Source organism: Pelobates fuscus, chromosome 12 (genome assembly GCF_036172605.1).
Source record: "Pelobates fuscus isolate aPelFus1 chromosome 12, aPelFus1.pri, whole genome shotgun sequence".
Taxonomy (NCBI): Eukaryota; Metazoa; Chordata; class Amphibia; order Anura; family Pelobatidae; genus Pelobates; species Pelobates fuscus.
Window position 1 is genome coordinate 76,476 of NC_086328.1, and position 22,715 is coordinate 99,190.

Here is a 22,715-nt window from a genome sequence, read left to right on the forward strand (position 1 = left end):
TACACACTTTAAGGAATACAACTTTTCATTCTAAAAACTTGTAATATTTGCATATGCCCATAACAATACAACAATAAAATAGGATAACAAATTAGGAAACTATTAAACAGCTGAAAGAGCAAAGATAAAAAATAAATAATTTAAAAACACTTTTCTGAATTTTGCTGTTTCAGTTATGTAGTAGATAAGTCCATCATTTGATATCCTCGTGAAAATGAATTAATCTGAAAATTTTTAGTTCAATTCATTGTGAATTTGTTGATTTTGGGTTAATTTCGTTGTTAGGAATTGGGACATGCATACATCCAAATTTGCTGAAATTAAATTTGAAACAAAACAAATGCAGATCTCTAGTGATATCCTGATTGGCCCACTTAAAATTGAGTCCCAAACTAATTGCTTGTTATAGACTGTCCTTGCAAAGCTTGTATAGAATCCATCCAGTATTTCATGTATCCCTATTGAAGCTTTAAATGATGCGTAAGTTAAGCCCATCTAGAAGAATATGAGATTTAGGAAAACCTTGACTCGAGAGTCTGATATAAAAGGTTGATTATTTGCTAAAATGGAAAGCATATGTTATAGAGGAATTTTGGGGGGCAGAACGTGCTGATGATCTCCATCCTGACAAATCACATCATTTGACTCCTGAATGTAGTCCTTGGTTCGGGAGGGGGCAGTTCAGAATGCCCGTAGAAGGGTTAACAATGATGTTTCTTACTCAGTGATGTCATGGTTTGATTCCTAGCTTCCCATCAATTAATGCCTATTTAACCATTGCCTTTTGCTCACATCATTGCTCAATTACTGAGTCGCCTCGTCTTGCCTTGCCATGTATAAGATTATTGCCTTGCAGACTTTGGAAGTACACAAACTCTTACCTTCATCATTGTCATTTGTAATCCTTGGTTTATGTCCTGATTATTAACTCAGATTGTCCATGATGTGCTCCTTTGTTTACTCTTGTTGACCTTTGTACCCTTGGACCACCACTTCATGTCTGCACCCTCCAGGATCGAAATCCCATCCTACGCTGCCTGATTGCTCTCACTCCTGCACCTCGTTTCATCTCTGGAATCTGAGCTCTGTTTACTATCCTCAACCACTCACCCGGGTCAACCCTTCAGCCACTATATTGTTATTACAGAAATTTCTGCCACTCACAGTAAATATCCATCGTTATTTATCAATATATTCACTTATTCCAAAAGACTTAACGTATGTTAAGCCACTCAGTTTCCTGATATTCTCTCATTGCTGTTCCCAGTCTCTCAAATGTCTCTACTGAAAGACATTAGCAGCTCACTTCTTATTGTGTTCTATTTATTATTATTATTATTATTATTATTACTGATGCCAAGTTACCTCCATTGTGTATGCCAAGCGTGATAAGGCTGCGTGAAATGTTTTAATTATAATTGATACAATTTAATTAGCAGAGAATGGTCATGTTGACATAGGACGCTAGTAGAGTGATCTAGTAAATTGAATCTGTCCATGTATAACAAAACAACATTGTGAATTGGTGAGATCATGGACATAGGTTAGCAGCGCAGGTATTTAAGGAATGATATTAGGTTTGGCTGATTCCTAGTGCACTATTTGCTCAATATGTTACAAGTTCACAACCTAAACAATGGATGTAAAACTGAATAAACATAAAATTGAAATAAATCACAAGGAAATTTTTGTTAAACAAGTGACAAAAAGGCAATGTTTATTAAAAGAGGATGCCGATATTCTGATTTACACTTTCTCTACTCTTTTCATAGCAGCAGAAAGAGAAAATAAGTTTTGTGATAAATATATTGAGACAGAACATAAAAATAAAATAAAAAAATGGTTACAGAACATTCGGCCTTCAACAATTAAATATCAGGCTCCAAAGAGAACGATTCACCATCATAACTCGCACTCTCCTTTTTGTAAACATCCACAATTAGCTTGAATAAAATATTTTTTTATTAACTGGAACACTTCACACTAAATAAAGAAAAAAAGAAGAAAATATAAATTCAGATTAGGTGGGTAAATTAGAAAAGCCTTACATCACTGAATAAGCAAAGAATCCCAAGATTACAGCCAAGAGGCTCATTCTGTAAGTTTAAAGCAAGAGGTGTCAATACATAAATGTACAGATACAAGATGTGATTACAGATGATCCCCGCTTACCAGCCGGGTTCTTTTCCTACGACTCGGTTGTAAAACTAATTGGTCGGTAAATGAGGATTCGCTAGAGAGCAGGTCTATGTTTGGAGGAATTCCAGGTGCTAGACGGACAGGAAGTGAGGACTACCTGCATATATAAGGAAAGTATCTATGGAAAGGGTTATTTAACTGCTTATCTACCAATGATTTTTAATGTGGTCATCACGCTCTGGTACCTAAAGGATCTATACCTGTATGGAATGGAATTCTCAGCGTGGTTTCAGCATGAAAATCACTTCATCTTAATATATTGTTTTCGTGTATAGACCCTGTTCATTGACGTGGACAGTGTAAACCTTGACGGATGGAATACTGATTACAGGCACGTCTTCCTTAAAGGAACACTATAGTATTATGATACAAACATGCATTCCTGATACTATTGTGCTAGAATAAATGTTTAGGTGACTGGCCCCACTCTGCAGAGTAAAAAGGTTGTTTACATCCATGGGTGTAAGAACCCCCACAAATCTGGGGGGGATAGCATTTTTACTCGCCGGGTATACTCTTATTCAGTAAACTGGGAGTTGTTTATAACATTACATTTTAAGTGTGTGTGAAATTTCTCACAACAAAAAAATATGCAAAAGGAACAGTTCTTTATTTATCAGGTCACAGAAATGAACCAAAACTTTGGCATATATTTCAGTTATTCCACTTAAAACCACTGGTAATAATACTTTAAGCAATGCCCTAGTGCCTGATTTTAACAAAACAAAAGATCTTGCATAAATACAATTGTTGAACACTTGCACAAAATAAATAGAATATTAATTATTTTAAAAAGTGCCAGAGCAATCCTTTTCCACATACAGTGGCAAGAAAAAGTATGTACGTAACCCCGGATGAATTAGTTGGTTTTCTGCAAATTGGTCATAAAATGTCACCTCATCTAGTAGCCACAGTACTAACTTGTCTCCACTTATAGACTATTTGTCTGACAGTGGACAGATAAATATCTAAGCTCTTTGAGATACATTTGTAAACCTTTCAGCTTTATGTAGTGTAGCAATTCTTGATCACAGGTCTCCTCCACCAAGGAAGTCACAGTTATGGTTTTGTTTCAGGTGTTGTACCGGAGGATTGGAGGAAGGCAGAGGTTGTTCCTATATTTAAAAAAGGTTCAAAATCCTTGCCTGGAAATTATAGACCTGTGAGCTTAACCTCTGTGACTGGGAAATTATTTGAATGGCTATTAAGGGGTAATATTCAAGAATTCATTGGGAAGAACTGTGTTATTAGCAATAATCAGCATGGGTTTATGAAACATAGGTCATGTCAAACTAACCTAATTGCATTCTACGAATAAGTAGGTAGCAGTATAGATCAGGGTGTTGCAGTGGATGTGATCTACTTGGATTTTGCCAAGGCATTTGATACGGTTCCTCACAATAGGTTAGTCTTCAAACTAAAAGAAATTGGTCTAGTTGAATATTCTTGTTCTTGGGTAGAACATTGGATTAAGGATAGAGTACAGCGAGTTGTCATAAATGGTAAATTTTCAAGCTGGACAAAAGTGGTAAGTGGTGTCCCTCAGGGTTCTGTTTTGGGACCGCTTCTATTTAACATATTTATAAATGATCTTGAAATGGGCATTGAAAGCCATGTATCAGTGTTTGCAGATGACACAAAACTTTGTAAAGTAATAAAATGTGAGCAGGATATTGCCTTGCTGCAGAGGGATTTGGATAGATTGGGGGACTGGGCACTAAAATGGCAGATTAAATTTAACGTAGAAAAATGCAAAGTTATGCACTTCGGGGTTAAGAATGCACAAGCAATTTACACCCTAAATGGTAGTGAACTAGGGATAACCACACACGAGAAGGATTTGGGAATTGTTATAGACAACAAATTGGGTAGCAATATGCAATGTCAATCTGCCGTTGCTAAGGCCAGTAAGGTTTTGTCATGTATAAATAGGGGCATAAATTCTCGGGATTAAAATATAATTTTGCCTCTTTATAAATTGCTGGTAAGACCACACCTTGAATATGCTGTGCAGTTTTTGGTACCTGTTCTAAAGAAGGATATCATGGCACTGGAAAGAGTGCAGAGACGAGCTACAATATTGATAAAAGGAATTGAGCATTTTAGTTATGAAGAAAGGTTAAAACATTTAAATCTCTTCAGTTTGGAAAAACGGCGCCTGAGAGGGGATATGATAACATTATACAAATATATTCGGGGCCAGTACAAACCATTATCTGTAAATCTATTCATAAACAGGGCTATACATAGGACACGAGGTCACACATTTAGGCTAGAAGAAAGGAGATTTCATCTAAGGCAAAGAAAAGGTTTTTTTTACAGTAAGAGCAATAAGGATATGGAATTATCTGCCTGAAGAGGTGGTTTGGTCAGAGTCTATACAGATGTTTAAACTGCAATTGGATAAATACTTGCAAAAACATAACATACAGGGATATAATTTCTAATTAGTGGGGTAATAGCTGCTTGATCCAAGGAGACATCTGAATGCTATTTTGGGGTCAAGAAGGATTTTTTTTCCTAGTTTGTTGCAAAATTGGAAGCGCTTCAGACTGGGTTTTTTGCCTTCTTTTGGATCAACAGCAAAAACATATGTGAGGAAGGCTGAACTTGATGGACGCAAGTCTCTTTTCAGCGATGTAACTATGTAACTATGTAACTATGTTCTGCGTGCTCCAGCTATTAATGTTTGGGCTCTCAGACTGGAATAACGAACGCTTGTCACCACGACATAGGGCTCCAGGAAGACCCATGCTCTAGTGGAGTGGATGCAGAGTGTGCGTTAGTGCAGTGAATTCAGAGTGTGCGTTAGTGTAGTGAATGCAGGGTATGTGTTAGTGGAGTGGATGCAGAGTGTGCGTTAGTGGAGTGGATGCAGAGTGTGCGTTAGTGCAATTAATGCAGAGTGTGCTTTAGTGCAGTGCATGCAGAGTGTGTGTTAGTGGAGTGGATGCAGAGTGTGTGTTAGTGCAGTGAATGCAGAGTGTGTGTTAGTGGAGTGGATGCAGAGTGTGTGTTAGTGCAGTGAATGCAGAGTGTGTGTTAGTATAATGAATGAAGAGTGTGTGTTAGTATAATGAATGCAGAGTGTGTGTTAGTATAGTGAATGCAGAGTGTGTATTAGTGTAATGAATGCAGAGTGTGTATTAGTGTAATGAATGCAGAGTGTGTATTAGTGTAATGAATGCAGAGTGTGTGTTAGTGTAATGAATGCAGAGTGTGTGTTAGTGTAATGAATGCAGAGTGTGTGTTAGTGTTGTGAATGCAGAGTGTGTGTTTTACTAGTGTATGCATGTTGTGTAAATGGAGCATCCCCCTCCCCCACTTTAAAAATAATAAATGTTATTCCCCCCTCCATGCTTTTTACCTGTTACAGGGAGGGGGGATATTCCATCCCTGGTGGTCCTGTGGCATTGTGGGGCCCCTCGGCTCCCTGTATTTGCAGAAGGGGCCCAGCAGACTGCAGCAGTACATTACAGCTCTTCCCTCTCTCTAACTCCCGCGAGCGTGGTGTGCGTGCCGCGCAGGGCGTTGCCATGGTAACCGTGGCAACTGTCTGACGGCCGCACGTCTTGCGGGAGTTAGAGAGAGGGAAGAGCTGTAATGTACTGCTGCAGTCTGCCTGGCCCCCTCTGCAAATACAGGGAGTCGGGGGCCTGCGGCTGCACATATATATAGCGATCATCGCTATAGATATGTGCAGAGTGGGAATGTGACAACCGTCATGGTTGTCACCCCTTGATGGCGGCCCTGCCTGGAAAGCTGGATGGAGCGAGCTACACCCTCCAGTAATAAATCCTTTATCGAGTGTCGCAGAGCGCCGAGGTCTGCTAGATTATCTGCTGTGGGGTTATGTTTGTGCTGCTGTTCAGCTTTCCGTAAGACGGCCTGTAATTCCAAAAGTGCTTGGGTAGTGTGTTTCTTTTTGTGGGTCGCCACCTCTATAAAGTGGCCCCTCAGGACCGATTTGTGGGCCGCCCATATCGCCACTGGGTCTACCTCATGATTTGTGCAAAGTAGTCAGTGATGGTTGTGCGTGCGTCATTGCAAATTGCCTCATTGTTTAGTAGGCTCGTATTCACTCGTCACTTCCAAGTGGCGGAGTATTTAAATTTATCTAGTGTGACTGATACATCCGTGTGGTCCAACCAGGTGATGCTGCCGATCTCGGCGCGTGTAAGTTTGGACATCCCTACTCCATTCAGGAATATGTTATCTATTCTCGAATAGGTGCCATGGGGTGTTGAATAAAATATGTAATCCCATGTATCTTGGTGTTAAAGCCTCCATGCGTCAAGGAGCTGGGTGTTTGGCAAGGAATGCGTGTAGAAGCTTGTCTTGTGCTCCTCTACCGTGGGACCTGGGTGACCCTGATTTTGTGCTCTTATTGGCTGTCGGGCACGGCACTGCGTTGAAGTCCCCCCCCCCCCCCCGACCAGCGTCAGCCCTCCTCCATCTGACTCAAGCAGTGTTGTCAAGTTATCCCAGTATCTAGGGTCCGGGTTGTTTGGGTCATATACGTTAATAATGCGGACCTTTATGTTGTGTATCGTCCAGGTTACGGAAATGTATCGCCCCTCTGCGCACTTATGTAGTGCCATAGCTTCATATACCTATGTGTATTTTCTATTGTGCAAGTTGACTGTCGCTGTTCTGGGGCTATGCGTCTCCTGTATCATGGCTATGTCAGCCTTATGAGACTTAAGGTCTCTCAGGAGTAGTCTACGTTTATTGGGGGAGTTTAACCACTTCACGTTGAGAGAAACAATTTTTAATGCCATTTATAGGAGTAGTGTGGGTTATACTCAGTATTAGGTGAGCGTGCGTGCTTCCTGTCTTTATTGTGTAACGGAGCGCAATGCTCCCTTGTGTGTTCCCTTGTGTTCCATGCCGTGGGTTGCATCCAAAAGTATAAGATAACATAACTGTGACAGACCTCTCTGTCCCTGGATTTTATATTTATTTCTTAGTTTGTCTGTTTGTTCGGTAACTCTAACCTTCTCTATGAATACCCTGGTCTCGTTCGATAAACCAAACCCAACTACAGAACGACTGACCACCGAGCAGTGGAGTGTGCTGCCTATTGACCCCTTTAACCTTTCCAACACCTTGAGTAACCGTAAACACCTCAACATTCTGAGCGGTCGGCTGGGTGGTCGTCGTTCGTATGCACGAACACGTGACGGCGGCCATCTTGACTGTCGAACACAGCCAGCTGTGTTTTGTCGTCGAGTGTATGGAACTATTATCGTGCACTCGACCGCACGAACACTGCTGGGACTTCATGACTTCCATTGGTTCGACTTTCCCTTGCACGAAAGCAGTGCTGTTCGGTATACTTAACCATCCGAACAAGAGACACTGGAGAATCACAGACACAGTTATTTTGATATGTTTTCATGCTGCCGAAAGAGACCGACCGCACAGCCTGATTTCATGGAACTGTTTTGGGCAGGCGCCTCGTGTGCGGTCGGTCTAACCTATACCCTGGTGGCGTTTCGACTATATTCGTTGGCTATGAGTGATTTCGACATTTGCTGGGCGCTCTGATTCAAGTTACCAGGGGATATAGGACTTGAGGGGGTACCTTACTGCTAAGGTGTATTTTGGGGTATTTTGATTCTGTATGTCCTGGACCTGAGAGCTAATGTAATTATGTGTGTGGCCCATATAACAAAGGGATCTGCAATTTTGGGGCTGTCTGGGGACCTCTGTTATTTATCAATCTGAGGTCATTGCGTCAACTTTCAATGGTGGTCCGTATCCCCCTCCCCCCAAACCCCAAGTGGCTCCCCCCGACCCCCCTGGCATGGCTCAGTGTGGCAGGGTCCCACCCACTTCTCTCACCACGGGTGTTTGAAAAGCCAATTATGTCTGAAATTATATAAAAAATATGTAGTGAAATAAACTGGATCCAGGTTTAAAAACCTGTCAGTCTGATGGGGGTTAGATACTTATTATAATGATATTTATATAGCGCCATCAAATTCCGCAGTGCTTTACAATGGGTGGACGAACAGACATGTAGTTGTAACCAGACACGTTGGACACACAGGAACAGAGGGGTTGAGGGCCCTGCTCAATGAGCTTACATGCTAGAGGGAGTGGGGTAAAATGACACAAAACGGTAAGGATAGTATTAGACTAGTGACAGTTGCAGAAGAGGAATCAGTCAGGAGCTATTAACAGTTTAATGATACGCTTTTATGAAGAAGTGGGTTTTGAACGATTTTTTGAAGGAGTGGAGACTGGGTGAGCATCTAATGGAGGAGGGAAGCGAGTTCCACAGGAACGGTGCAGCCCTCGTGAAATCTTGAATGCGAGCATCAGAGGTGGGACTACGGACAGAAGATAGACTTAAGTCTTCAGCAGATCGTAAGGGCCTAGACGGGACATACTTGTGTATAAGGGAGGATAGATAGGTGGGAGCAGGATTATGTAGAGATTTGAAAGCAAGAACTACAGGGAGTGCAGAATTATTAGGCAAGTTGTATTTTTGAGGATTAATTTTATTATTGAACAACAACCATGTTCTCAATGAACCCCAAAACCTCATTAATATCAAAGCTGAATATTTTTGGAAGTAGTTTTTAGTTTGTTTTTAGTTATAGCTATTTTAGGGGGATATCTGTGTGTGCAGGTGACTATTACTGTGCATAATTATTAGGCAACTTAACAAAAAACAAATATATACCCATTTCAATTATTTATTTTTACCAGTGAAACCAATATAACATCTCAACATTCACAAATATACATTTCTGACATTCAAAAACATAACAAAAACAAATCAGTGACCAATATAGCCACCTTTCTTTGCAAGGACACTCAAAAGCCTGCCATCCATGGATTCTGTCAGTGTTTTGATCTGTTCACCATCAACATTGCGTGCAGCAGCAACCACAGCCTCCCAGACACTGTTCAGAGAGGTGTACTGTTTTCCCTCCTTGTAAATCTCACATTTGATGATGGACCACAGGTTCTCAATGGGGTTCAGATCAGGTGAACAAGGAGGCATGTCATTAGATTTTCTTCTTTTATACCCTTTCTTGCCAGCCACGCTGTGGAGTACTTGGACCAGGCCCGGACTGGCCATCGGGCACTTGCCCGGTGGGCCGCGATGGCCGTGGGGCCGAGGCCGGCAGGGGAAGGTCCCAGGACTTCCCCTGCCGGTTTATGCAGGGCCGGCACTATCCGAGCGCCGGCCCCGCTGTATTCCATGTCGGGCCGGTGGGGAGATCAAAGATCCGGATCTCGCGAGAGTGAGCTCTAGCCCGCAGGCTAGAGTTCACTCACCACGAGGACCACCAGGGAACACTGCCACTCTGCCTCCCAGTCCCAGGAACCAGTCCCCCCCTCCCAGGCTAAAGGTAAGAAGGGAGGGGGGGACATAATGCCCCCCCTACACACAAAATCCATTCTAACATTTATACATCACTCACACCCATCACACTCAGCACTCTCACACCCATCTCTCACACCCATCACACTCAGCACTCTCACACCCATCACACTCAGCACTCTCACACCCATCACACTCAGCACTCACACCCATCACACTCAGCACTCTCACACCCAGCACTCTCACACCCAGCACCCCCAGCACTCTCACCCCCAGCACTCTCACCCACAGCACTCTCACCCACAGCACTCTCACCCACAGCATACACAGCACTCTCACACCCATCACACACAGCACTCTCACACCCATCACACACAGCACTCTCACACCCATCACACACAGCACTCTCACACCCATCACACACAGCACTCATACCCATCACACTCAGCACTCTTACACTCAGCACTCTCACCCACATAACACTCAGCACTCTCACACCCATCACACTCAGCACTCTCACACCCATCACACTCAGCACTCTCACACCCATCACACTCAGCACTCTCACACCCATCACACTCAGCACTTTCACCCACATCACACACATCACACTCAGCACTCGCACATTCAGCATTCTCACACACAGCACTCTCACACACAGCACTCTCTAACCCATCACACACAGCACTCTCACACCCATCACACAAAGCATTCTCACACACATCACTCTCACACACATCATACACAGCACTCTCACACACAGCACTCTCTAACCCATCACACACAGCACTCTCACACACATCGTACACAGTACTCTTACAAACATCACACTCAGCACTCTCACACACAGCACTATCACACTCAGCACTCTCACACCCATCACACACAGCACTCTCACACCCATCACACACAGCGCACTCACACCCATCACACTCAGCACTCACACCCATCACACTCAGCACTCACACCCATCACACTCAGCACTCACTCAGCACTCTCACCCACATAACACACAGCACTCTCACAACTATCACACACAGCATTCTCACACACAGCACTCTCACACACAGCACTCTCTAACCCATCACACACAGCACTCTCACACCCATCACACAAAGCATTCTCACACACAGCACTCTCACACACATCGTACACAGTACTCTTACAAACATCACACTCAGCACTCTCACACACAGCACTATCACACTCAGCACTCTCACACCCATCATACACAGCACTATCATACACAGCACTCTCACACACATTACAAACAGCACTGTCACACACAGCACTCTCACACACCACATTCTTACACCCCTCACACACAGCATCCTCACACACACCACTTACCGCACCCTCACATACCACTTACCGCACCCTCACACACAGCACCCCTCACACACAGCATCCATCACGCACACATACTGCACCCCTCACATACACACAGAACCCCCCCAACACACTGCACCACACACATACACAATAGTTCCAAACACACACATATATATATATATACACACACACACACACACAGCACCCCTCACACATACTGCACCCCTAAACACATTACATTCCAGACACACACTAGATCCCTTACCCAACTCTGGATCATCTACACACATATAAACACTAGATCCCTATATACACTCTGAATCCGTTATAAACACACACTCACTAGATCTCCTACACATTCTGGGTCCTTCAAACACACACTAGACTCCTATACACATACACACACACACACACACACACACACACACTAGATTCCTTGTAAGCAAACACATACTACACCCCTAAACACACACTTTCTACAAACACTACATCACTTATACACACACTCTATAGCCTGTTTGCACACATGCTACATCCCCTTTACATACATTCTCTACAGCCCCTAGCCACATATGCATCACATTACACCACAGGCACAACATGTCTAAAACTAACCTTATTACACAATACCACACCACAATCAGCTCACTCTACACACACGCAATACCACAAGCAGACTCCAAACACATGCACAATACTCTTTCCTGGCATTTTTGTCTCCTGGTATCCAGTTATAGAGACACCAGAGACAAGTTGCAAGGAAACACAGTGCAAGCATGTTATTAAATTTGCTTGCACTGTGCAGAACAAATACAGTTTTTTTTTCCTCATGCTAGAGCTCTTCAGCAGAGCTCTGCGCATGGTCTGCCCTGGAAGAGCATTGAACCAACATGCTCACTTTGAGAGGGGGCGTGCTTGTCATTAGTGATGACAAAACACACCTCCTCTGACCCGCCCCCTTCTTAGTGGGCCGCTGGGATAAAAAAAATGCCCGGGCCGAATTTTTCTCCCAGTCCGGCCCTGACTTGGATGCGTGTGATGGAGCATTGTCCTGCATGAAAATCATGTTTTTCTTGAAGGATGCAGACTTCTTCCTGTACCACTGCTTGAAGAAGGTGTCTTCCAGAAACTGGCAGTAGGACTGGGAGTTGAGCTTGACTCCATCCTCAACCCGAAAAGGCCCCACAAGCTCATCTTTGATGATACCAGCCCAAACCAGTACTCCACCTCCACCTTGCTGGCGTCTGAGTCGGACTGGAGCTCTCTGCCCTTTACCAATCCAGCCACGGGCCCATCCATCTGGCCCATCAAGACTCACTCTCATTTCATCAGTCCATAAAACCTTAGAAAAATCAGTCTTGAGATATTTCTTGGCCCAGTCTTGACGTTTCAGCTTGTGTGTCTTGTTCAGTGGTGGTCGTCTTTCAGCCTTTCTTACCTTGGCCATGTCTCTGAGTATTGCACACCTTGTGCTTTTGGGCACTCCAGTGATGTTGCAGCTCTGAAATATGGGCAAACTGGTGGCAAGTGGCATCTTGGCAGCTGCACGCTTGACTTTTCTCAGTTCATGGGCAGTTATTTTGCGCCTTGGTTTCTCCACACGCTTCTTGCGACCCTGTTGACTATTTTGAATGAAACGCTTGATTGTTCGATGATCACGCTTCAGAAGCTTTGCAATTTTAAGAGTGCTGCATCCCTCTGCAAGATATCTCACTATTTTTGACTTTTCTGAGCCTGTCAAGTCCTTCTTTTGACCCATTTTGCCAAAGGAAAGGAAGTTGCCTAATAATTATGCACACCTGATATAGGGTGTTGATGTCATTAGACCACACCCCTTCTCATTACTGAGATGCACATCACCTAATATGCTTAATTGGTAGTAGGCTTTCAAGCCTATACAGCTTGGAGTAAGACAACATGCATAAAGAGGATGATGTGGTCAAAATACTCATTTGCCTAATAATTCTGCACTCCCTGTAAAATGTTAAATTGAGCTTGTAACAGCACCCCCAAACATAAAAGGGGTTAAACCGCCGTTTAGTAGATCTTACCCTTCCAGAGATACAGGCACAGCTACTGCAGAACACCAAACTCCCGAACTGTATACAAAATAGCACTCCAACTCCCGAACTGGAACCTCACTAATAGCTGCTAGCAGACGAACAGGAGAAGCAGACAATCAGCTTCCACTCCTGGCAATCAGTCTCTAACAGCATACAGTAAATCCCCCCCAAGAACGAGACATGGGTCATTTCCCGGCAGCAAGGTGTAGGTTCTGCCTCCTCGGAAAGCCACCAGGTGTGTCTGATTTCATTTCTGCGCAGGAGGTCTGTTATCGGCTTCAAGTCTTTGCGCCTTTGCAGGGTCGATGGGGAAAGATCCTGATAGATTGCAAGTTCTGTATCTTGGTATTGTAAGACATTGTCTCTGCTGTATTTCACTATCGCTTCTTTTGTGGAGTAATAGTGGAAACGGAGAATGATGTTGTGGGGTACTGCGCCTTCCGGTCTCCTAGTTTGCAGGGCTCTGTGGGCCCGGTCAATTACCCATTTGTCATCAGGGATTTCAGGTAGCAGATGTTTAAAGTGGTCCTCCATTTTCTGAACCAGTGACCCCTCATTAGGTGACTCTGGGAGTCCCCTGACCCTCATGTTGTTGTGTCTGGAGCTCCACCTGTATTTCCAGTTGGTCTAACTGCTGGGCCATGAGTTCAGCATGTGAGTTTGTGCCGTTCTAAGCCTTCACCGCGGTTTCCACTCTGTGCTCAAGGTGGGAGGTCCAGGCTCCCAAAGCCTGTATCTCCGCTTTCACTTCCTTTGAATTTCGGGAGATTTCATAAGCAAGGTAATTCTTCACCTCTGTGAGCTTTTGGAGAATCTCCGTGGCGTCACCGGCATGAATGTCTAGGGCAGCACAAAACCAGGATACACCACTGGGCATGATCTATACACCAAAACTGCTTCATTAAGATAAAGTTGCTTTGGTGACTATATTGTCCCTTTAACTTGCTGATTCAGATGGGCACACAGCACTTGTAGCAGCAGGTAAATTAGGCTGAGCAGCAGTTGGTAATGATGCCTGAAATGTAACAAATGAGAATTAGATTATTCAAACTTACCAATTGATGCAACTTCTCGAAGGGATTTTGTCATACTTCTGGAAACGCTTGGAATTCATTGTGCTGACCTACAGAAGCAGAGAAAAAGAAACAACGGTTCATATGTACAACATGAAGCTTGTGATATGTTATGTATTTATTGAATATTTTATACATTCTGTGTTTTTTGTAATTTGTGTAATTTGCAGTCACTGTAATCTGCAGTTTTGAATTATACATTTAAAGAGTAATGCACTCATGGTCAGCACTGTACTCTCTGTCAGTCAGAGTCAGCGCTATATTAGCTGTCAGTCAGAGTCAGCGCTATATTATCTGCCAGTCAGAGTCAGCGCTATATTATCTGCCAGTCAGATTCAGCGCTATATTAGCTGTCAGTCAGAGTCAGAGCTATACTAGCTGTCAGTCAGAGTCAGCGCTATATTAGCTGCCAGTCAGAGTCAGCGCTATATTATCTGCCAGTCAGAGTAAGCGCTATATTATCTGCCAGTCAGAGTCAGCGCTATATTAGCTGTCAGTCAGAGTCAGCGCTATATTATCTGCCAGTCAGAGTCAGCGCTATATTAGCTGCCAGAGTCAGCGCTATATTATCTGCCAGTCAGAGTCAGCGCTATATTAGCTGTCAGTCAGAGTCAGCGCTATATTATCTGCCAGTCAGAGTCAGCGCTATATTATCTGCCAGTCAGAGTCAGCGCTATATTAGCTGTCAGTCAGAGTCAGCGCTATATTATCTGCCAGTCAGAGTCAGCGCTATATTAACTGCCAGTCAGAGTCAGCCCTATATTATCTGCCAGTCAGAGTCAGCGCTATATTAGCTGTCAGTCAGAGTCAGCGCTATATTATCTGCCATTTAGAGTCAGCGCTATATTATCTGCCAGTCAGAGTCAGCGCTATATTAGCTGTCAGTCAGAGTCAGCGCTATATTAGCTGTCAGTCAGAGTCAGCGCTATACTAGCTGTCAGTCAGAGTCAGCGCTATACTAGCTGTCAGTCAGAGTCAGCGCTATACTAGCTGCCAGTCAGAGTCAGCGCTATATTAGCTGACAGTCAGAGTCAGCGCTATATTAGCTGTCAGTCCGAGTCAGCGCTATACTAGCTGTCAGTCCGAGTCAGCGCTATACTAGCTGTCAGTCAGAGTCAGGGCCGGATTAACATAGGGGCTGATGGAGCTGCAGCTCCAGGCCCAGGCCCATGGAATAGGCCCATTGAAAAAAAAAAATGTTTTTTGCATTTTTTACACACTATTCTTAGGTTTGCCACCTGACTGGTATTTTAAGGCACAGTCGGTATTTGAGGCTGCCTGGCCGTGATGGTATTGCAGTAATACCGGCAATACAAATGCAAATATTTTTCTTAATAGAAACAGAGATTAATCTGCACTACCAGCACCGGCCAGTAGGGGTCACTGTGTATGGAGAGAGGCAGGGATAGGAAGTTGCAGCATCTCCCTGCCTCTCTCTACTCACTGATCCGCGGGGGAGCAGCTACAAAGAACAGACAGTCCAGACAGCAGCTCCCAGCCTGCAGAGACAGACTACAGCTCAGGTATGTGAAGGATGGGGAGAAAGGCAGCAGGGAGACATGGGGATACTGAGACACTAGGGGACAGTGGGAGACGTGGGGACACAGACACTTGGGGACACTGGGAAACATGGGGACTCTGAGACACATGGGGACGCTGTGAGACATAGGTAGACACATCGGGACACGGAGACACTAGGGACACAGTGTCTCCATGTCTCCCAGTGTCCCCATGTCTCCCAGTCAGTGTCCCTAGTGTCTCAGTGTCCCCATGGCTCCCAGTGTCCCCTAGTCTCCCAGTGTCTGTATCCCCATGTGTCTCTCAGTGTCCCCAAATGTCTGTGTCCCCATGTCTCCCAGACAGTGTCTCGGTGTCCCCATGTCTCCCAGTGTCCCTATGTCTCCCAGCCAGTGTCCCTAGTGTCTCAGTGTTCCCATGTCTCCCAGTGTCTGTGTCCTCATGTCTCTGTGTCCCTAGTGTCTCCATGTCTCCCAGTGTCCCCATGGCTATGTCCACATTAGTGCCCCCATTTTTCCCAGTGTCCCCATGTCTCCCAGTGTCTCCATGTCTCCCAGTGTCCCCATGTTTGTATCCACAAGTGCCCCCATGTGTCTCACTGCCCCTATGTGTCTCAGTGCCCCCGGGTCTCTCAGTGTCCCCATGTCTCTCAGTGTCCCCATGTCTCTCAGTGTCCCCATGTCTCTCAGTGTCCCCTAGTATCCTAGTGGCACGGGACACACAGACATGGGGACACTGGCAGAAATGGGGACACAGACACTGGGAGACTAGGGGACTAGGCGACATGGGGACATTGACACTGTGATACATAGGGACACTGATGCCAGGCTGGCCTTCCAATTCTTTGGACAGATATGCCCCCTTTTTGGGCATGTTCGCCCCTTTTGGGAGTTCTGGTCACGTGATTCGCGTCAGTGGCTCACCTTTTTACCCTGCCCATTGACTTCCTGCTTCACTGGACACTGCTGTTAGGGGGTATGGATTTACTTAAAAGATGAAAGCATAAATTAGATAAAGAGATTAGCATAGAGTATGTGCTTTCTTATAGCTGCATCCTTTGAGTTTCCCTCCAGCACCATCTCCATCAGATATGACGCTTGAGAGGTATGATTGTTTTAGTGTTTCTGGTCGATAAGATCCTGTAATTAGGCCCCATCATAATTGTCAGCACCAGGCCCATTGGGCTCTTAATCTGGCCCTGGTCAGAGTCAGCGCTGTACTAGCTGCCAGTCCGAGTCAGCGCTATACTAGCTGTCAGTCAGAGTCAGCGCTATACTAGCTGTCAGTCAGAGTCAGCGCTATACTAGCTGCCAGTCCGAGTCAGCGCTATACTAGCTGCCAGTCCGAGTCAGCGCTATACTAGCTGCCAGTCCGAGTCAGCGCTATACTAGCTGCCAGTCCGAGTCAGCGCTATACTAGCTGCCAGTCCGAGTCAGCGCTATACTAGCTGCCAGTCCGAGTCAGCGCTATACTAGCTGTCAGTCCGAGTCAGCGCTATACTAGCTGCCAGTCCGAGTCAGCGCTATACTAGCTGCCAGTCCGAGTCAGCGCTATACTAGCTGCCAGTCCGAGTCAGCGCTATACTAGCTGCCAGTCCGAGTCAGCGCTATACTAGCTGCCAGTCCGAGTCAGCGCTATACTAGCTGCCAGTCCGAGTCAGCGCTATACTAGCTGCCAGTCCGAGTCAGCGCTATACTAGCTGCCAGTCCGAGTCAGCGCTATACTAGCTGCCAGTCCGAGTCAGCGCTATACTAGCTGCCAGTCCGAGTCAGCGCTATACTAGCTGCCAGTCCGAGTCAGCGCTATACTAGCTGCCAGTCCGAGTCAGCGCTATACTAGCTGCCAGTCCGAGTCAGCGCTGTACTAGCTGCCAGTCCGAGTCAGCGCTGTACTAGCTGCCAGTCCGAGTCAGCGCTGTACTAGCTGCCAGTCCGAGTCAGCGCTGTACTAGCTGCCAGTCCGAGTCAGCGCTGTACTAGCTGCCAGTCCGAGTCAGCGCTATACTAGCTGCCAGTCCGAGTCAGCGCTATACTAGCTGCCAGTCCGAGTCAGCGCTATACTAGCTGCCAGTCCGAGTCAGCGCTATACTAGCTGCCAGTCCGAGTCAGCGCTATACTAGCTGCCAGTCCGAGTCAGCGCTATACTAGCTGCCAGTCCGAGTCAGCGCTATACTAGCTGCCAGTCCGAGTCAGCGCTATACTAGCTGCCAGTCCGAGTCAGCGCTATACTAGCTGCCAGTCCGAGTCAGCGCTATACTAGCTGCCAGTCCGAGTCAGCGCTATACTAGCTGCCAGTCCGAGTCAGCGCTATACTAGCTGCCAGTCCGAGTCAGCGCTATACTAGCTGCCAGTCCGAGTCAGCGCTATACTAGCTGCCAGTCCGAGTCAGCGCTACTCTAGCTGCCAGTCCGAGTCAGCGCTACTCTAGCTGCCAGTCCGAGTCAGCGCTACTCTAGCTGCCAGTCCGAGTCAGCGCTACTCTAGCTGCCAGTCCGAGTCAGCGCTACTCTAGCTGCCAGTCCGAGTCAGCGTTATACTAGCTGCCAGTCCGAGTCAGCGCTGTACTAGCTGTCAGTCAGAGTCAGCACTATATTAGCTGTCAGTCAGAGTCAGAGCTATACTAGCTGTCAGTCAGAGTCCGAGCTATATTAGCTGTCAGTCAGAGTCAGTGCTATAGTAGCTGTCAGTCAGAGTCTGTAACAGACCGTTTCACTTACAAGAGGATAAAACCCAGTTTAGGTGATAACCCCCTTTCCAGATGCACAGGCAGCTACTGCAAACACCGTTCTCCCGACTGGAACCACACGAACACTGGAACAGCTGAACAAGAAAAGCAGACATCGGCTTACACTCCTGGCAGTCAGCATACAATCCAATTCCCCCAAAGAACGAGACGACACATCGCTTTGAGGGTTAAGCAGGAACTCTGGACTGGCTCATCCAGCCTGGCTTTTATTTCCAACTCACACATACAGGCCACACCCAGGGGGAGGCATAAAAGAACCAATGACATAGATGTTACATCCCACACATCCCCTCCCCTTAGTGTGACACATAATCCCATTATGCATACAGTTCAAAATATACTTTTACACAACTTTCATAACTTTAAAACCATACATCACATTCACATAAAAATACATATCCACAATCAATCCATTCAGGGGAACAACATATTAAAAAATGGCATGGATCAGACCAGGGGTTCAAAAGTTACTAAAAGTATCGTTTGTCCCTCCTGGCTGGCAGAAAAACATCCCCACATTGCACCCTGGTTTCCTCCCTTCTGCCCTGGAGTTAATTGGAGAAGTAATCCAATTATCCAGGACTAGAGGCAGACTCCATTAACCACATGGTTGCAAAACAACATAAAACACTTTAAAATACATAAAGTCACATTTACACATAACACACAGACATTTCACCTATCCCCAGATAGCTGGGATCTGCGCGCACGAAACTACCGAATAGCGCGCAGATCCTACTCACACAGTACAATTGCCATGGAGCTAAAGTCTTTCCCATAGTCTTTCATTATATGAATATGCTCCATGGTATGGCTATCTGGGGTATCACATTCCCATAAAGTCTGGTCCATAGTCCAAAGGCAAGAGGCGGGCAATCAGCCCCCTCCAAGGACACGTGGCGAGGTCGGTTTTGCCACACTTCTCCCCTTTACCCCCCAGACTAACAGGGTACTTGACCTCCTGCCGGTCAGTGCCCTTGTTAGTCCAGCAGCCCACCCACAAGACAGAAACAGCAGTACAGCCCACCCACAATAAACCATTTCTACACCTGGGTAAGGGAGAATCTTGTCCATGTCCAGGTGCCTTACCACGGCTGTGTGGGGGACTGGTAGGCTGCCTTGGTGGGTTGCTGAGGGTGCAGAGACCAGCGGTACTCTGTCCTGGTGCCAGCACTACCCCGGGAGTAGTCTGGTTGGAGCCTGGTTGCTGGAGATTGACTGTCTCCACTTTGGATATATCGCTCTGTGGCTGGGGGACAGGACCGACCGTCCCTACCCCTGGTGCTGTAAGTGCAGAGACTACGGTCCCATCTGCACAGTTGTGGGGCTTAACATCTCCCCTTGGTGGGTTAGGCTGCCGTGGGAGAGAGGGTGTAACAAGCTCCTCTCTCTGGACGGTGAACTGCCGCTGGGGAGGAAGGACGATACCTTCTGCTCCCTGGGACACACACTGCCGCTGGGGAGGGAGGACGCTGCTCTCCGCTCCCTTCACTTCACACTGCATTCTTGGCATATCACTTTGCTGTTGGGGGGCAGGAATAACTACCTCTGTCCCCTGTAACTCAGCCTGCCGCTGGGGAGGATGGACGACACCATCAGCTCCCTGGGGTACACACTGCCGCTGGGGAGGAAGGACTGCACCTTCTGCTCCCTGGGACACACACTGCCGCTGGGGAGGATGGACAACACCATCAGCTCCCTGGGGTACACACTGCCGCTGGGGAGGAAGGACTGCACCTTCTGCTCCCTGGGACACACACTGCCGCTGGGGAGGATGGACGACACCATCAGCTCCCGGGGGTACACACTGCCGCTGGGGAGGGAGGACGCTGTTCTCCGCTCCCTTCACTTCACACTGCCTTCTTGGCATATCACTTTGCTGCTGGGGGGCAGGAACAACTACCTCTGCCCCCTGTAACTCAGCCTGCCGCCGGGGAGGATAGACGACACCATCAGCTCCCTGGGACCCACACTGCCACTGGGGAGGAAGGACTGCACCTTCTGCTCCCTGGGACCCACACTGCCGCTGGGGAGGATGGATGACACCATCAGCTCCCTGGGGTACACACTGCCGCTGGGGAGGAAGGACTGCACCTTCTGCTCCCTGGGACACACACTGCCGCTGGGGATCTGGGCCGACTGCCCAGCATCCCTGTAGGGCCGGTAGAGAGATCTCGGTCCCATCTCCCCCGGCCATCTGTGGGTCTCTCCAGGGCCAGTCCATGAGGTCCCCCACTTCTGCAGCTGGTAGTGAAGCAGGAGGTACCTCGGCCCCGTTTTCCCAGCTGTAGGCTAGCAGGTCTGGGTCTGCCACCCAGTTTTCCCGGTCTGCGTCCCTGCTCTGCGGCTGGCCGGAATTTAATAGTTCTACATAGTCCATCTCCAGCCCTTGTTCCATGGCAGCGAAACGGCGGAGGTCTTGTCCCAGTCCAATAGATCTCGGGCCCTGTAACATCTCACTCCGGTAATGCACGATAGCCCAGTACCGTGACTCTGCGGGACTGCCGAAGTCGACGTCTTCTGCTAAGGCCTTCCACAACAGGCCAGGGCTAGTGTAGTGATCCCCCTCCGGCTGGATGCCCTCTGCCCTCCATGTCTCTGGCTGGACAGTGCACCACCACAGTGCCCGGTATGAGACGTCCAGGCTCAGTTCCCTTTCCACGAGGTACTCAAGTTGTCTTACCCGCTCCCCTCTGGGTTGGTCCCCCAGAAGCGGCATCCGCCAGGCCATTTGTTCCTCCAACTGGTATGCGGCACCAGGAAAGCGCTGCTGCCGTTGATACTGGACTTCTTCCAGGGCATCATACCATAATTCTATCCGGGCATTATCTCTCCATTCTAATTCACTCTCTTCCTCAGGTGTGCGTGTTGCCCAGGTGTGCATGTTGCCCATTTTCCCAAAATCCTTCGTAGATAGGGTCGCTGTACGGGTACTAGCGTTGCCCTCAATTTGTAATCCAGGAATGGTGTTGTCTGTAGCTGTCCCTCTGGTTGTAGGAACGATCCCGCCGCTTGCCACCAATTGTAACGGACCGTTTCACTTACAAGAGGATAAAACCCAGTTTAGGCGATATCCCCCTTTCCAGATGCACAGGCAGCTACTGCAAACACCGTTCTCCCGACTGGAACCACACGAACACTGGAACAGCTGAACAAGAAAAGCAGACATCGGCTTACACTCCTGGCAGTCAGCATACAATCCAATTCCCCCCAAGAACGAGACGACACATCGCTTTGAGGGTTAAGCAGGAACTCTGGACTGGCTCATCCAGCCTGGCTTTTATTTCCAACTCACACATACAGGCCACACCCAGGGGGAGGCATAAAAGAACCAATGACATAGATGTTACATCCCACACATCCCCTCCCCTTAGTGTGACACATAATCCCATTATGCATACAGTTCAAAATATACTTTTACACAACTTTCATAACTTTAAAACCATACATCACATTCACATAAAAATACATATCCACAATCAATCCATTCAGGGGAACAACATATTTAAAAAATGGCATGAATCGGACCAGGGGTTCAAAAGTTACTAAAAGTATCTTTTGTCCCTCCTGGCTGGCAGAAAAACACCCCCACAATGCACCCTGGTTTCCTCCCTTCTGCCCTGGAGTTAATTGGAGAAGTAATCCAATTATCCAGGACTAGAGGCAGACTCCATTAACCACATGGTTGCAAAACAACATAAAACACTTTAAAATACATAACACACAGACATTTCACCTATCCCCAGATAGCTGGGATCTGCGCGCACAAAACTACCGAATAGCGCGCAGATCCTACTCACACAGTACAATTGCCATGGAGCTAAAGTCTTTCCCATAGTCTTTCATTATATGAATATGCTCCATGGTATGGCTATCTGGGGTATCACATTCCCATAAAGTCTGGTCCATAGTCCAAAGGCAAGAGGCGGGCAATCAGCCCCCTCCAAGGACACGTGGCGAGATTGGTTTCGCCACAGAGTCAGCACTATATTAGCTGCCAGTCAGAGTTAGCGCTATACTAGCTGTCAGTCAGAGTCCGAGCTATACTAGCTGTCAGTCAGAGTCAGAGCTATACTAGCTGTCAGTCAGAGTCAGCACTATAGTAGCTGTCAGTCAGAGTCAGCACTATATTAGCTGCCAGTCAGAGTTAGCGCTATACTAGCTGTCAGTCAGAGTCAGCGCTATACTAGCTGTCAGTCCAAGTCAGAGCTATATTAGCTGTCAGTCAGAGTCAGCGCTGTACTAGCTGTCAGTCAGAGTGAGAGCTATACTAGCTGCCAGTCAGTCATAGTCAGAGCTATACACACAGCCAGGAGGGCCCAGCAATAAACTCCCTACAAGTCAAGGTAATCCTCTCAGCCAATAAGGATTAGGGTAATACTCTCTGTCACTCAAAATTATACTCTGTCAGTCAGGGCAATCCCCTCTGTTAGTCAGGGTGAT

The 22,715-nt window shown here is 46.7% G+C and overlaps 1 protein-coding gene across 5 annotated transcripts in view; it reads right to left on the minus strand.

Moving 5' to 3' along the window:
- Positions 1 to 1,609: 1,609 nt before the first annotated feature.
- The window catches only part of LOC134579518 (anoctamin-10-like), a 112,653-nt gene continuing 91,547 nt past the window's right edge, over positions 1,610 to 22,715 (minus strand). For 2 of the 5 annotated variants that reach the window (XM_063438834.1, XM_063438830.1), the window contains 2 exons: positions 13,992 to 14,059; positions 1,900 to 1,983 (listed from right to left, as the gene is read on the minus strand). In XM_063438834.1, coding sequence (XP_063294904.1) covers positions 14,022 to 14,059 — 38 coding nt within the window. In that variant the 3' untranslated portion in view covers positions 1,900 to 1,983; positions 13,992 to 14,021. Of the gene's footprint in view, positions 1,984 to 13,991; positions 14,060 to 22,715 lie in introns of all 5 variants that reach the window. The other 3 variants (XM_063438832.1, XM_063438833.1, XM_063438831.1) reach the window with 3 other exon arrangements.